Raw genomic sequence first — 17,331 nt, 5'->3', positions numbered from 1 at the left:
CTGCTTCACAGGGTTACCACCAACTTTGAAGACAAGAACTCAGGGGTCTTTAAAGACCTCGTGGAGGCCCTCGAAAGTGTTTTTCAAGTACGCACTGTAATGTTCTCCTTTGCATCGTTTACATCAAAACAGACACTATAATGTTCTTCTTTTTATCATTTATATTAAAACAGCACTTGACACATAACAAATTGAAAAAAAATTTGGGGGCCAGAGTCATGGCATCCAACTGCATCATCAGCATGAAATTTGGCTTTCAATTTCATTGAATACATTGAAAGTGCAGATACACTATGCAGTGTCGCATATCTCAGAATAAGGGTTATATCCTGGAGTCATCCCGCCACCACTGCACTTCTAACTTGTCCCACTGCACTTCTAACTTGTCCCATCATTTACAACACACTCTCCCATGAACAAGACGCTCAGTCGTCGCAGTGCATGATGGAAACTCTGGCTTCAGTGCATCTTTGTTTTTCTGCTGAGCGACTTGCGAGTAGGGTGCACAGACAATTCTATCTCCCCCTCTACCACGCTCCACATAATGCATTCTCTAGTGCGAATGGGAAGGTCTAAGGCTGATGAGCAAAACGCAACACCATGGCAGAAAACATAGGATACAAAATGCCGAATGCACAAACCAGGTTTGATAGCCATGAACTCGAAGGCAATCCTCTTTTCTAGTGTGGCCAGTTCATAGACAAGCACCTGCCAAACAACACCAGTCATAGCCCACAAGTATTTAGGAATTTTTAAGCACCACTAAGTGTTTGAGAGCTTTTAAAATTTCAAATAGAACAGTTTTGAAGTTCAGGAGTTTTGAATGACCACTGCGAATGGCCAAGCCAACTGACAAATAAAACGTAGAGGCGATGTTGAAAGAAACATTTATGCTTTTTTACAACGTACAAACTGCACATGAAGAAGTAATATTTGAAAGTGGTAACATCTGAACACACCCCCACCATTACACATATTAAGTACGTCGCCGACAGCAAAGCACACACATAGGTGGGCTCCGTACACACAGTGCCAGGAACACATTACATAGTGCATGGCGGTTTCATTGATGATTCCTCATTTCAAACTGAAATGAGTAGATTAAATTCCCAGTCACAAGTTTTCAATGAGATCATTGTGCAAAGAAAGGCAAACAAAGCATTTGATGAAAGATGTTGGGGGAGTCGATTATACACATTCATTTAATATTGGAAATGAAATCGAGAGTCTAACCAAAGCGTAGCTAGTCATCATGAAACGTAAGAAAGTACCACGACCAAATAAAATTTTGAAACTTTAAAAGAAACAGTGCTTCAGCTTACATCTGGAAACAGAAAATGTCATCTCTTTTCAACTCTTATTTGGTAGGCGCACATGCGTTCTTTTGACGTGTTCGATACAGTATGCAATGTAAGTGAAGTGAGGCCTCATTCCCTCATTTAATTCTATAATGGTAACATAAATGTGATCCATATTAATGCTTGGCATAAACTGTTTTACACACCTGCATTCCAATTGAGAGTCGCGTCACCCCTGCCTCTTTGAAGTCCCTGCAACGAAAAGAGACGACCCGTGTCATTCCAATGAATGGTCTGAACAGCCGAGCAATGAAACGACCAGTGGTTTCATTGCTATGGCACTGGATGAACATGCAATAGAGACCAAGACATGCCAAATTAAAGTTGGGGCTATGGACTATTCATTTATGATTATGTTTGACCATAAGTTCTGATGATCCACTTTGTTGCAGAAAATATGGAGAAAAGGCAGCACCACGGCTCGCAACACTTAAATTGATTGAGCACACCTTTTTAAAGTACGCCACTTCTGCAACCCTCCCACTGATTGGGTTCCTTGGCTGAATCATTCACACTGGAGATTCATTTACCTTGGCTATTGAACATATACATGCATTCCAGTACCTGAAAAAAATTCAGCTAACCAGCATTTATTTAAACACTGATTTACTGCCTACTCCATAAGACAATAAAATGTGATTCGCCAGTCAATCTTATTTCCTTACCAGACTTCACAGCTGATGCAACTGTCATAAAATCCTGAGCAAGCCTTTCCCCTTTCTGATCCCACAGTGTAAGATAATCGGACAAGATATGGAAAAGGCAGGCGAACGAGGTGGGGGGAAGGAGGGGCTTGTTTGGCCGCAGACAAAAATTTAAAATGGTGGCAAAAGAGCCTGCAAGAAGAACAATGTAACCTGTGCTTCTAATGAAACGAGTTAATGAACAAGCGTACACCTACTGTTTCTATTGAACCGGAGGGAATCCCAGCGGAAAATTTCATGCATTATGATGGAGCAAAGACATTCTTTGAATGTTCCGAAAATTTGTGACAACTCAGAGTGCAACCTCGAGGCATTACACTGCACAAGTATTAAAAGATCGTGTACATATCTAAACACTCAAAAGGAACCACTGCAACAGGACTCTAGCGAGGAACAAGAGAAAAAAAATGGTACAAGCGTCATAACAATGATGAGATGATATAACGCCAATTCAATCTACAGTCAGCTGACAGCTGACAACAAAAAAACATTTGCAAGCTCAACATTAGCTAGATATACATATTTGATTGCTGTATTACCTAGGCATACCGTGTGATGAGCACTATGCAAGTTTAGGGCACATTAAAGGGCCTTTAAACACCCTTCGTTAATTTTGAACATTTCAAGTAAACATGCACATGATAAAGTGCAGAATGCAGTCACAATCAACAATTCCAACCACAGCAGTGCTGTGCACCATGCAAGCCCCACTAAGACACAATCCCTTTTGAATGATGGACGTGACATTTTGCTTTTTGGAGCAGATGCTGGAGCAGAAAAATGCTGCTGTGGAGCAGCTCTAATTATTTTCAGAGCAGAAAAAAAAAAATGCTAGTTTACAGCAGCAATTCGTGTGTTCAAAGCAGATGGCAAGATATTCCTGTGCTAATGCTGGAGTTTAGATCATTTAAGCATTTCTCAAATATTATGTTTATTATTAAACTTTTTGCACATACAATAATCACTGCTAAATGCAAGAAACTTAAGCCAATGAATGGCTATTGAACACCAGTCAGATGAACTATATATTTGACATACCCATACTTATGGTAGAAATTATATAAAAGCCATAAAGCTAAACACCTAATTATAAAGGTAACCACAATCACACTGTATAACTGCCACCACAAAAGAAGTTTATTAATAGTACGAGATCAAAGCAATCTGTTATTTCGTACCTGTGGTAGAAATTATATAAAAGCCATAAAGCTCAACACCAATTTATAAAACTTACTACAAGCACCTAATATAATCACCATCACAGAAGCAGTTTATCAATAGTAGAGGTCAAAGCAATCTGTTATTTTCATAGTTCACCAAAAAAGGCTGCATTGAAAAGTAAAAAAAAAAATAATAAAGGGAACCAGATGAGTTAGCGACACACTTAAAATATAGCCCAAATGAGGTCAAAGCTCGAAAAGTGATGAATGTTCACATCACTTTCATAACAGCAGCAATCAGTATGACTTTGAACTAATCTCGCAAACATTTCACCAATATAGTCCGCTTGTCAGGCACAAATAAACAGCTAAATGAGATATATACTGACTATACTTGTATGCACCTAGTACACAAGTGACATACTAGCCTGATAGTATGCAGCTTGTTTTTTTGGTTTAGTTTAGGCTCACTGGATGGTCACACGATCAAAGCTCAATGTTTTCAGTTTCCCAGTGCCTTTGCAGAGCAGGTTTGGAGTTGTTACTAGCAAAAATTACTGTTTGAAGCAGCATTTCCCTTTTGGAGAACTTTGGAGCAGCCTTTCCACCATTGCCTTCTCCTCTCCAGGCCTCTCGGCAGTGTTAAGCGTGACCGTCAACATGTCCTATGCTCGTCATCTACAAGACCTGGTTGCTCATCAGTACAGATGTGCTCTACCTCTTCCTCCCTGCATGGCGCCAGTTAAACCGACAAACTAAGCACAGAGATGGAAAGAGTGAAACGAGTGAGGGAATGTGACCCCATTATTCCAGCACCGTTTTGAAAAATGCTCATGCCAATGTCCTCATTGTAGACTCACACACAATTGCAACACCAAAACTGAATTTTAAATTCTGGGTGCTCTAGGGACCATTTGAGGTGCTGGCAAGTTGTGCTCCATGCATTTAAAACGCACTGCGACATTCCTCAACAACACTCACCAAGAAAGGCATAGCAACTTTTTTTCCCAAAATGGAAGGGGGAGGGAGAGGATAATGACTGTCCTTTATTTAATTTTCGGGGACAGGGTTTAAAACCCCCAACGGGCTACGCCACTGCTGTGCAAAACGCCAAATTCCATAAAGTTGACAGTGAAGTCATGCTACCACGTTATGAAACAAGCAATCAGCCCTGTGCAAGGCCGCACAGTATACAAGCATGTATACAACCAAGTATACAAGCATGTAAATATTTGCTATAAGTACACCTGCAAGCGATCAATGCAACGAGTACCCCACCTACTGAGGCACGGCTAATTTTGTACTCGTCATTACCTGAGGCTGTCTCTCGCTGAAGGGCTCGGGTTGCATTCCATCGTAACCTCTTCAATTGGCGTCACCGTCAGCCGGGAAACGGCTCGCAAGACGCGTTCCACATCACCAGGTCGCATGAGAGTCGGAGTGCCTAAATAAGGTGCGTAGAAATTAACAGAGACGCGGGAAATCAACCAACACAATCACTCCTGACGTAGACAACTTACCTCCCCCGAAGAACACCGTCGTAATCGTAGAAACTTTGCTGCCTCGCAATGCTGTCGTCAACTCCCGTACGAGGCATTCGATCATCAAGTCGTGGTCAACGTTTCGGCTGCAAATTGACGCGTATGTACCACCATGCCCGCACAATGCAAGCGGGACTGCCTTACCTGACGTACTTGTTGAAGTTGCAGTAGGTGCATCGCTTCTCGCAATACGGCCACTGCAGAGAATCACGAGCTGAGCACGTTGATAGGTATTTCGTGCTGTAGAGAGCCGGCGTGCAAGCACGCACACAAGTGAGAAGTGAACACACCACGTTTGTGGCGGTATCATCAATCACCTATTGTGTGCGCATTTGCGCGGCCCGTTTTATAAACACGAACCAAGTCAACAGGAGCGTCAACGGCACATGTCAGGCAGTATGTGCACGAAAAGGGAGTTTGCATTGTTATGCGTTACTCACGTGGACATACAACGAACTTGACTCCGAATGAATGCGCCGTGCGCGACTCTGCGCAACTAAAACGCGACACCTACTGGCTAAAACGACGTTCCTAAACATTATTTCACGAGACTAGAAACACAGCGGCACGCCTCGTAGCTGTGTTTCTTGAAAAAGCACAATTAGTCTACACTTAAACTTCCAAGGAAGTCACGTTTACCGCTGCCGCATGGTTCGCGCGCGGCAGCCTCCGCAGTAAAGCTGTTGGGCAACTCTCATTGGATGGATTTATTTCACGCCTTGTGAAAAGCGCGCGATTCAAAACGTCATTGAAACTGCCTTGAGCTTGAGAATTCTTATTGTTTTTGGCAGCGGAGCTGCTTGAACTTTTCACCGAGTTTGATTAGGTATTTAACACGAAGGGTATTTAACAACGCTACTGGCTGCCATTTTGTTTTTCCGCACATTGGAACGGCGCGCAGCCTTGTCAAAGGAAAAATAGGTCCCCAACTACGTATGACACCTACATAAGGGAAAGAAGTGTATACCTAAGGGCTCGTTTTTCCGTGTGTTAACACAATATTAATAAGATGTAGCAGACATTAATGCCAAGGAATGTACAGGGGAAGTTATTAGAACCAATGGAATGTAAATATGAAGAAATAAAAGTGGATGAAAAAATAACCAGCCGTGAACAGGAATCGAACCTACGACCTTCGAATAACGCGTTCGATGCTCTAACCACTGATCTACCACAGCGGCCTTCCCTCCATCCACTCTTTTGGGTTTATATGTGAATTTAGAAGTATGGATGGATGGATGGATGGATGGATCGATGGATGGATGGATGGATGGATGTGGCTGTAACCTTAAGATTGGGCGGCGGCTAACGCCACCTAGCCGTAATACTTAGTGAACTAATCATTACATTTATCTTTTTTTTTTCCTTTAAATAATGAAGTTGAGGATTCGTACTTCGCAGTGAAGGGTTTAATTTTCACTCGTGCCTTGACTTTAGCCACCAATCAGATAACCTCCTTCTAGTTAAGTCTACTCGCTTAAAGTCGACTTTGCCCTCGCTGTCCCTAAATCCCAGTGCTTTGAAAAACTCTGCGCCATCATCCTGAACTATAGGGTGAAGTCCTTTATAGAACATTATCAAGTGTTCGGCAGTTTCTTCTTCCTCTCCACACGCACTGCATACTGTGTCTACCCCTTCGTATTTGGCCCGATATGTCTTAATTCGCAGTACTCCCGTCCTGGCCTCAAACAGTAGAGAACTACCCCGAGTATTATCATAGATCCTTTCCTTAGCAATCTCCTGCTTAAAAGTTCAATAGATCTCTAGTGCGGACTTCTTAATCATGCCCATTCTCCACATGTCAGTCTCCGTTTCCTTCACTTTCTTCTTGACCGATAGTTCTTTTTGGTTTGGCCACCTGCTGTTTTCTAAGTATTTACCAGTCAACTTCCTGGTTCACTTCCTCCATTTTGTATCGACATTCTTCATGTACAAGTAGCTGAACACCTTCCTAGCCCAACGCTCTTCCCCCATTTCTCTCAATCGCTTCTCACATTTTATCTTGCTGTTAGCTTCCCTGCCCTCAAATGATGTCCATCCCATATCACCTTGTACTCCTTGATTTGGTGTATTCCCGTGAGCTCCTGAAGCAAGCCTACCTATTCCACGTTGCTTAATTTCTAATCTTGCTTGAACTTCTGATCTCACGCACAAGACAGCATTGCCGAACGTCAGCCCAGGAACCATGACCCCTTTCCATATTCCTCTCACAACATCATTCCTATTGTAATTCCACAGTGCCCTATTTTTCATGACTGCTGCATTCCTGTTACCTTTAGTCGTCACGTATATTTCGTGTTCCCTCAGATACTCGGTCCCATTGCTTATCCATACGCCCAGATATTTGTATTTATCTGTTATCTCTAGCGTGACCTCCTGTATTCTAAGCTCACTACCTTCGTTGTCATTAAAAATCATGACTGCTGATTTTTCCTTACTGAATCTAAAATCGAACCTATATCCCTCATTACCGCAGATGTCCATCAATCTCTGCAAATCTTCCTTGTTGTTGGCCATTATCACTATATCATCTGCGTACATTAATGCTGGTAGTGCCTGATCAATAAGTTTTCCTTGTTTGACTAAAGAGAGGTTGAAGCCCAGTCCACTTCCCTCTAATTTTGCCTCTAATCCTTGTAGGTACATCATGAATAGTAAGGGTGAGCGTCAACGCTCACCCTTATTATTCATGATGTACAAGTAGGAGTGACAGTCAGCGCCATCTATAAGCCAAACAACGAGCGTGAAAACACTCTTATGCACATGTTTGGCGTCACGTAGCATGTGAACTTATTATGAGCGGGCAGCTGATTAATTGTCCCTCTTTATACAACCTAAACACACCAAGTCGGCCAGTACGAGACCCTCGTTCAATGAAATAAGGGAAAGAAGTGTATACCTAAGGGCTCGTTTTTTCCGTGTTCTAACAGAATATTATTGAGATATAACAGACATTAATGCCAAGGAATGTACAGGGGAAGTTATTAGAACCAATGGAATGTAAATATGAAGAAACAAAAGTGGATAAAAAAATAACCAGTCGTGAGCAGGAATCGAACCTACGACCTCCGAATAGCACGTTCGATGCTCTAACAACTGAGCTACCACAGCGGCCTTCTTTCCATCCACTTTTTGGGTTTATATGTGAATTATATAGATGTGTTAGAGCTCACGTACGCTCGAGAAACTCGTCTTGCGCAAAATTAGATAGGAATCACCACTTTGGCGTTCAGTTGCTTCAGCAGTAAAAAAATCGTTAGATCGGAATAATGACCACATTGCATGCCATTCGTATTTGCTGGGGGAATGGAAAGGTTTTTGTTATGTCAGAAACTTCGTAAAATCGGTTTTTCTTAGAGTGATTTTAAAGTGTATCTCATACTCGGAAGATGAAGTTCATGCTGCGATAAGTTCACGCAGTTGAATTTACAGCACGGTTTACAAGTTACACGTACTGCGCTTCAGGCTATCGAAATTACTTTGAAACTTACTATCGATAGCGCTATAGATAGTTTTAAGTGCGAAGCATTTGCTTGCGTACTGCCAACACTTAAAAAAAAATTCCAACTACGCTACTGGCATTCATACATGTGAAATGACTTACGTGAAATGGCTTATGTGAATGGCTTACTACTCATTACTCACTTACACTCGCCTCGCGAAAAATTGCGGCCGGCGAACAGAGAAGACACGACGCACGTTGTGTTTCCCTCTACTCGGGCAGTGATATTCAATAACTTGAACATGCCGCGGGTTGGCGACCATATCCCAAGCTCAGCGTCCAAAGCTGTAGCGACGCTTTTCTTGCTGCCAAACCGCTTTCTCTGATTCCACTCTCACCGTTAACTACTACAGCTACCACAAATACGACCACACGTGTTTGTTTAACCTTTATTCGTGGACATTAGTCGTCGGGATGGACATGTACCATCAACGTGGGTCGGTCTACGGTACACATTAAACGGTGCAGTGAAACACAAGAGCATTGCGCAAGCTCTGTTATATCAATGTGCGGTAACCATTCTACTGTAGTGATGTCCCGTGCAGGGAATATTCCCTTTTCGGGGGAATTTTCGCCTGTAACATTGAGTCAAAGGGAAAATAGGAATCCGTGATATTGCAGGGAATTTCTGGATTATTTAAATTATCCTATGACGCCCGATGATTAGTGGTCACAGTGCGCCTTAATCTGGTGCAATCGGTTTTGGCGCATACAACACGCAAGCATATCTCTTCAGATTTGGTTCTGATATTTACGCGGAGTGATTTATAGTTCACTATTGGTGTTGGACTTGAAACCCACAATGTGCAGTGTACTAAGGGTATATGAAATGATGAAGTCATGCTTTTGTTGTGCGGCAGTGGTGGGGCTAGTCATCATTTCAAAAGTCACCAGCACGTCAGACATGCGTAATTATAGTATGTGTGCGTAGATGGGGGCGGAAATTAGTACTGTTGTGCAGGAAAATATGCTGGAAATTTGGTCAACATTTGCAGGGAAAATCCCCAAAATAGGGGATGTTTATGAATCTGCATGGGAATTCTCCGGCGTAGTACGGAACATCACTGTTCTACAGCTTCCGTAAGGGCATGAGTTACTTTCATGTTATACCAATTTTCATGGCGGACGGAGCAACCATGTTTTTAAAAACAATATTCTTTCTCGGAATACTTGAATCCAAGAAAGTTTGGTCTGTCTGTCTGTCTCACGATCCAGACACTCGGTCAAAGCTTAAGCACTTGCTGAACGACCAGCCATTTCGAACGAGCGGCTGTGTTCATACTTGTGAACATTGTCGATCAAAAATCAAGGATTACGCATATTTGTTTTTTGTTTTTCAAGTACACATACTTGAGGCACAACGTCAACACATAGGTATTAGGCTGTGTGTTGCCTTACTGGAAAATGCGTAGATACGTAATTCTAATGATAGTGTTTGTTAGGCTGAGCTGTAATAGCGATGCTATGCACGAAAAAGCCCACTGCCGACGATATCGTGCTGCCACTGCCACCTTGCAGTGGCCCTGGGGTCTGCACTTGTTTATGTTTTCCAACGCCACTGCCAGATGGCATTCATATCTCACGCAGCGTAGAGTTACTGCATATGAAAGGTAGCATGTTCAGTTACGGGGGTGCCTCGATGTGCGTGCACCACCGCTTCCAGGGTGGAGATACTTTTCAAAAGACTGCGCGCCATCGGGTGGCCATATTGGTTCAAAAGTGTCAGGCGCTGCGCAGATGCTAGTGCGGGAACGGTTCTGTAAACAGGCGTTGGTGTTGTATTTAGATCCGTTCTTTAGGCGCTATGACAAACTGCTGTGTGACACTGTTAAGTTCACACGCGAAAGGCCAGCGGATCCATGTTTCGCTTCTCTCGCAAAAGTGAGCGAAGAAGAATAGGGAAGCACAAGTGAAACCCAAGCGCTGGCATACGACCGACAGCACCAAGACATGCGAGGTTATATAATTGTTGACTTGTTCAACATGTGGCCGCGCTTTTTTTAACACTTTTGGGACCAGGGAGTAACAGAGCCTCAATGAGTGTTATGATAAATATTTTAGTAAGTCAGACAAACGAGATATGCTCATGTAATGTACATCAAAATGAAGGTAACTGAATGATTTTTAGAAGCAAACTAAACATTACACAGAAAACAATTATACATAATTATGAAAGAGCATCACCAAAAACTAACATAAAAAGTTTTAAAAGGCATGCACATACAAGTAAAAAAAGTGAACTAAAAATTTCCACATATACAAAAAGTGGCAAAATGTCTTCTTTCTCTAAAATAAAACATTGGTCCGCCTATCTACAACTGCCTTTGCTCAGCTCGCTTCACACTCGGAGCACTCGTGTGCCCATCACAGCTGATGGCTCTCATGCCACTGCAAGAAACAATTTCTAGTCGTTGTAAAACACGAGTAAACATCAGAAGTTCTGCAAAAACAATTAGTTTTGAGTTCAACTTTCTTGCTGGTATAGCACAGCTTGCAGCTTCTGCACCTTTCTGCCTTTTCGGGCTGGTGTAGCGTTTGATTAGTGGAGGGTGGAGGAGGAGCGCGTGCTGCCTTGGCACTATCAATGTTGAAGATCTGACGAACGAGCTCTTCTCTGAATGCCAGGTGGTCGTATTCAGCTTTTCTTTCAAGTTCGGGGATATCTGGGTGTGATGCGCGGTATGCTTGAAATAAAATGAAACTATTCCCACAGACAATATCAATGCAATGGAAGATGAGTGTCTTCCACCCCCGAACACTTCTCATGAGGACATTGTAATAGCCAATCAACTGGTCTGATTTGTCAACTCCTGGCATTCCAGCATTGTATTCATGTATTAGCAATGGCTATGGTACAGAAATTTGAGCCCAATAAGTTTCCCTTTTCTCCCTTCTTTTTGCTGTGACGGTCATAATGGCTATGTGAATAGTGCTCATCATGTTGACAACACGACGGTCTTTCCACTGAAGGTACAATATACCACGATCGCGGAGCCATCTTATGTTTCCACGTCGCGCTTTTTTTTTTCATCATGAGTCTTTCAGTTCAACCAGAAATTCTCGCCGGTCTTTTCTCGTTGTACCGCAAGCCAATGTTTTTCGGTCAGTCAGGTTACTGAACAAAGGCGTCGACGTGTAAAAGTTATCCGTGAATATTCGGCATCCCTGATCAAGATATTCGGCGCACAGCTGGCAAACTACATCGAATGCTAATCCATGAGGCCCTGGCTCATACCGCTTGCCGGTATATACACTGAAACGTATCGTGTATCCGGTGCCGGGATCAGCTAGGACCCAGAGCCCATAGCCCCATTTTGTGACTTTATCTTTCATACGCTGCCTGATTCCCGATCGCCCTTTGGATTTTACTATCCGTCCGTCCACGGAGAGATCACGATGTGGCTGAAAAAGTTTCGCGGACACTTGATTCCTATGCTCCATGAGCCACCATACAAACCGGAGTTTCCCTCTCGATAGCTGGCTCACATCATCGTCCAAGTCGGCAACATGGGGCATAGCGAGCAACGCTAATGGTGCATTCAGACGACGGACTGAATCCGGATGTGGCGGGACGGACGGCGCGTCACGTGACCTCGCAGCAGCGATTCCCCTCGTCCGCGACTCGTCCGCGCGGCTCGCGGACGGATGACCCCAACCTATTTCTCACATCGGGATTCTGGCGGGAGAGAGCCGGTACATCAGCGGAATAGCTCAGGGTTGGTGGCAACCAGTACACTTTTCGTCTGCTCGCGGCATGTCCTCCGTGGCTCGCGGACGGCTAGCTGCATGACTGGTCGGCATCATCTACGCTTGAGCATGGTTTACTTAGTTTCCGGGGGCTTTTTTCTCAGGGGATTAAATAGCATAAATCATTTTTGTGGTTCAGGAAATGTCGCCGCCGTTGTTTTGACACGCGAGATTCTTAACCGCCATGGTGGGGAAATATTCTAACTTCTGCAACCAGCGACGTGCCGCTACTAAGAACGGATAGGAGACGCGTAGTTCTACAAGTGGGGAACAATGGTGTTGAAAGAACATTCTGCCAGCAACTACCTTATCTCCTGAAAGAATAACACTCCTCGTTCATTTGTCACAACGCGACAGACATCGCAGCTTGGCTAGTACACTGTAGCCATTGACTCAACGTTACTTGTAGTAACGTTGCCTCTAGTAGCCAAGCGTCGCTTCTTGCGGGCATCTATGTTGAATACTCTCAAACCGGTCTGCTGCCAGCGGGCGCACGTGAGCGCCGAATCTGCTGTCGAGGGTAATCCGGTTGTTTTCCCCTAGGACACCGGATGGATGGATGGATATGGCTGTACCCTTTAGATCGGGCGGTGGCTAGCGCCACCAAGCCGTAATATCTAATGAACCAAAAACTACATTTATTTTTTTTTCCTTAAAAAAGAGTTTGAGGATTCGTACTTTGCAGTGAAGAGTTTAATTTTCACTCGCGCCTTGACTTTAGCCACCAATCAGATAACCTCCTTCTAGTGAAGTCTACCCGCTTAAAGTTTATTTTGCCCTCCCGGTCCCTAAACCCCAGTGCTTTGAAAAACTCTGCGCCATCATCCTGAACTATAGGGTGAAGCCCTTTACAGAACATTATCAAGTGTTCGGTAGTTTCTTCTTCCTCTCCACACGCACTGCATACTGTGTCTACCCCTTCGTATTTGGCCCGATACGTCTTGGTTCGCAGTACTCCCGTTCTGGCCTCAAACAGTAGAGAACTACCCCGAGTATTATCATAGATCCTTTCCTTGGCAATTTCCTGCTTAAGCGTTCGATAGACCTCTAGTGCGGACTTCTTAATCATGCCCATTCTCCACATGTCAGTCTCCGTTTCCTTCACTTTCTTCTTAACCGATAGTTCTTTTTGGTTTGGCCACCTGCTGTTTTCTAAGTATTTACCAGTCAACTTCCTGGTTCGCTTCCTCCATTTTGTATCGACATTCTTCATGTACAAGTAGCTGAAAACCTTCCTAGCCCAACGCTCTTCCCCCATTTCTCTCAATCGCTTCTCAAATTTTATCTTGCTGCTAGCTTCCCTGCCCTCAAATGATGTCCATCCCATATCACCTTGTACTTCCTGATTTGGTGTATTCCCGTGAGCTCCTAAAGCAAGCCTACCTATTCCACGTTGCTTAATTTCTAATCTTGCTTGAACTTCTGATCTCATGCACAAGACCGCATTGCCGAACGTCAGCCCAGGAACCATGACCCCTTTCCATATTCCTCTCACAACATCATACCTATTGTAATTCCACAGTGCCCTATTTTTCATGACTGCTGCATTCCTGTTACCTTTAGTCGTCACGTATATTTCGTGTTCCCTCAGATACTCAGTCCCATTGCTTATCCATACACCCAGATATTTGTATTTATCTGTTATCTCTAGCGTGACCTCCTGTATTCTAAGCTCACTACCTTCGTTGTCATTGAAAATCATGACTGCTGATTTTTCCTTACTGAATCTAAAATCGAACCTATCTCCCTCATTACCGCAGATGTCCATCAATCTCTGCAAATCTTCCTTGTTGTTGGCCATTAGCACTATATCATCTGCGTACATTAATGCTGGTAGTGCCTGATCAATAAGTTTTCCTTGTTTGACTAAAGAGAGGTTGAAACCCAGTCCACTTCTCTCTAATTTTGCCTCTAATCCTTGTAGGTACATCATGAATAATAAGGGTGACAGGGGGCACCCCTGCCTAAGCCCCCGTTTTACCTCTGCAGGCTTGGATACCTGTTTTTCCCACTTTATAACTACCTTGTTACCTTTATAGATACCCTTTAAAAGATTAGTGACTACATGTTCCACGCCTAGTGTGTCCAGTATTCCCCACAATTCCTCTTGAACCACGCTATCGTACGCTCCCTTGATATCCAAAAATGCTAGCCACAGGGGCCTGTGTTCCTTTTCTGCTATTTCGATGCACTGCGTCAGTGAGAACACATTGTCTTCCAACCTCCTGTGTTTCCGAAACCCATTCTGCAGTTACCCCAGCACCCCCTCATCCTCTATCCACGCCTGCAGTCTTTCCTTTATAATCTGCATCGCCAGCCTGTAGACCACTGATGTCACTGTTATAGGACGGTAGTTGTTTATGTCAGCTTTGTCCCCCTTTCCTTTATCGATCATGCTCATCCTGCTAAGTTTCCATCCATCGGAAACTTCACCATCGATTATTATTGTGCTCACTGCCTCTCTCAAAGCCTGCTTAGACTTCGGACCTAATGTTTTTATCAGCCTAATTGGAATGCCATCTGGGCCTGTTGATGTACTACTAGGAACCCTTTTCTCGGCCCTTACCCACTCTTGTTGTGAAAATGGAGCCATTGCACCACTTGATTCGTCCTTGTCTATTGTGGTGCATAAAGTACTTCTTTGTTGAAATTTTTCTGTCACTTTTGTTCTTATATATTCAATAGCTTCGTTCCCTTCTAGCCTAGCACCTTGGGCTGTATTTATAAATCTCTGCTCTAGGCTCGTCTCATTTCTTAGGGAGTTTAGATGGTTCCAAAATTTCGCAGCTGCCTTTCTATCTTTTTTATGTACTTCTGCCAGCCACTGAGCTCCCTTCCTTCTAATCTTTTCATTGATCAGAAGGGATGCATCCCTTCTACAGCTTAGAAAGGTTGCCCATTTTCTCTCAACATCATCTGTCGGTTCACCCCGCTGCTTAGCATGTCTCTGTTCCCTAGAGGCTTCCTGACGTTTTGCTATGGCTCTCTTAACTTCCTCATCCCACCAACTTTTGGGTTTGTGTCTTCTTTTCCGGGGTGACTTGTCACGCGTCTTAGCAAGCTCTAGCTCAAAGAGTCTAATTAGATTCGTGTATGTCCATACTGTCTTATTATCCTCTGTGATTACTTTCTCAATTTGTTTAGTGGCTATTTCAATTTGCCTTTCCGGATAAAAATTTTCCTATAGTTGCTCATCTTGTCTCCTTCCCACCTTCACTGCTCTTCCAAAACTTAGCTTGATACGTTTGTGATCGCTACCCAGACTTCTGGAGCCACCTTCATCTATGTGCATTCCCCTGAGCTTATCATACATCCTATGTGACATCAGTGCATAATCTATCGTCGACTGAAGCCTTCCTACCTCCCATGTTATTTGCCCTTCACACTTCTCGGTACTGTTGCAAATGATCAAATCAAGCCTTTCACACATGTTTATGATCATTTTGCCTGTCGGGTCGGTATACCCATCTATATCTTCTATGTGCGCATTCATGTCTCCTAGTATAATTATCTCGCACTCTCTTCCAGACTCCTGAATGTCCTTTGATATACACTCTACCATTGTCTGGTTTTCCTCTCTGGCCTTTGCTCCCGTCCACAAGTACACGAAACCAAGGAGTGTCATTTGACCTGCCACTTTCCCTTTTAGCCATAAATGTTCCTGGCACTCCTGCTTGACCCTTTGCCAGTCTGTACTTTTATGAATGATTGCGCCAATACCACCCCCCTTTCTGCTGCCTTCTGTTCTATTACAATATTCCCACGTGTAGTCCGGATTGTTCGGAGGTTGTTCCATGTCCCTGAGATGTGTTTCTACGAAACCGTATACCATCGGCCTCTCTTCCCTTAGCTGTTCTTCTATCTCTTCCCACTTCAGCCTGTTCCTACCACCCTGCATGTTAATATACCCTATGTCTGAATTGGCTCGGCGCTCGTGGCTACGTCTATTTATGCCCCGGACTCTACCTATCTTAGATATTGGTGCCACTTTGGAATCGTATCTGTCTATACCACCTGTCGAAGAGTCTCCCTGGTTGTTTTCCTCGTTACTAGCTATCCTGCACCCCGAAGGGCTCGCTTGCCCCCCAAAAAAGCTACTGCGCGTCCTGCAAGTCGCCAACCCACCTCATGACCTAGCCGCCCATCGAAGTGAATTCTGTCTCGTTGAAAACCCCCCCACCTATGCACCTCTCTGTTTATTTCCACCACCTCAAAGCCTTTCTCTCGACTCATCCGCCATATCTCTTGGTTTGCGTTGACTACCGCTCTTTGCAGGTTGCTATCACGCACCGGTGCCTCCGGTATCGTGCATATCACTACCTGTACCTTAGGAGAAGTGGCGCGCATGTCGTCGACGCCTTTCGCCAGTGTGGCTGCTAGTTCTGCTGCATCTCTATTTAGGACATCGTTTAAACCGCCTGAAATTATCACTAGGTTTCGTCTATCAGCTGTCGTTTTGAGCTTTGCGCTCGCTTGCCTCATGACTGCTTCCAGCTTGCGTCCGGGGAACGCCCCTACTGCAACTCTCTTGTCACCTCTTATCCTCTCTTTGATGGCTTCTGTGCATCGATTTAAATTGGAGTCCCCGGCGATTATCACATGCTGCGACTTTTCAGCTGGAGCGTTCTGCACCTGGGGGCTACTTGCACCTGTGACGCCGGCTGCTTTGTTCCCTCCCTGCCCCACCACTACATCGCTGAAGCTGGGCCTTGCGACAGTTGAACCGGTTAAACCTGTTTTTTCCAAACTTGCCTGCTTTTCCTTCTCCACCATTCTGGTTGCCGGTTCCCTACTGTTCTCTCGGTAGGTCGCTACTTTGTTCAGCTTCGCTAGCGCTTCCTCGGCGGACTTCACCGTGCGTCGTGTGGATGCGCCTGCAGGCGGATCATCCACGGATTAGCTGTCCGCGTCCATGACAAATCCGGATTCGGTCCGTCGTCTGAATGCACCATAAGAAGCGGCGTCTGGGCATTAATCGTCGTGAAAGCAGGCTACTGTAGAGCTCTTCCACGTTGCAGTAGAGCTTCAGGCGCGGAACCTTGACAATGCCCATGTAAATTATGAGGCCAATGGATTTCATCATTTCATCCGGGGTCACTTCTCCACACGAACAATCGGGACGAGCCTGCGTCAGTTCTTTCAGTATTTTCGTCCAGCCGTATTTGTTTGAGTTTTCACAAAGCGTAGCGATCACTCGAGTTGTGAAAGAAAGAGCGGAGAAGTCAAGGGCCCTCAGAAATTTCCTTGGTCCGCTCCAGAGTGCCACTCCCACGTAGTCAGTCATGTAAACACCAGGTGCTGGATGCGGCGCAAAGACGA

The 17,331-nt window shown here is 44.4% G+C and overlaps 1 protein-coding gene across 3 annotated transcripts in view; it reads right to left on the bottom strand.

The window, feature by feature from the left end:
- LOC119167276 (radical S-adenosyl methionine domain-containing protein 1, mitochondrial-like) overlaps positions 1-5,420 on the bottom strand; it is a 34,914-nt gene extending 29,494 nt beyond the window's left edge. For 2 of the 3 annotated variants that reach the window (XM_037418731.2, XM_075866792.1), the window contains exons 1-5: positions 5,204-5,420; positions 4,908-4,960; positions 4,743-4,849; positions 4,537-4,666; positions 1,505-1,550 (exon numbers count right to left, since the gene is read on the bottom strand). In XM_037418731.2, the coding sequence (XP_037274628.1) occupies positions 1,505-1,550; positions 4,537-4,666; positions 4,743-4,849; positions 4,908-4,960; positions 5,204-5,302 (435 nt within the window). In that variant the 5' untranslated portion in view covers positions 5,303-5,420. Of the gene's footprint in view, positions 1-1,504; positions 1,551-4,536; positions 4,667-4,742; positions 4,850-4,907; positions 4,961-5,080 lie in introns of all 3 variants that reach the window. The other variant, XM_075866793.1, reaches the window with a different exon arrangement.
- Between the last annotated feature and the right edge of the window lie 11,911 nt (positions 5,421-17,331).

This window comes from Rhipicephalus microplus, chromosome 6 (assembly GCF_043290135.1).
Source record: "Rhipicephalus microplus isolate Deutch F79 chromosome 6, USDA_Rmic, whole genome shotgun sequence".
NCBI classification, from domain to species: domain Eukaryota; kingdom Metazoa; phylum Arthropoda; class Arachnida; order Ixodida; family Ixodidae; genus Rhipicephalus; species Rhipicephalus microplus.
This window is presented reverse-complemented; position numbering and strand designations above follow the sequence as displayed.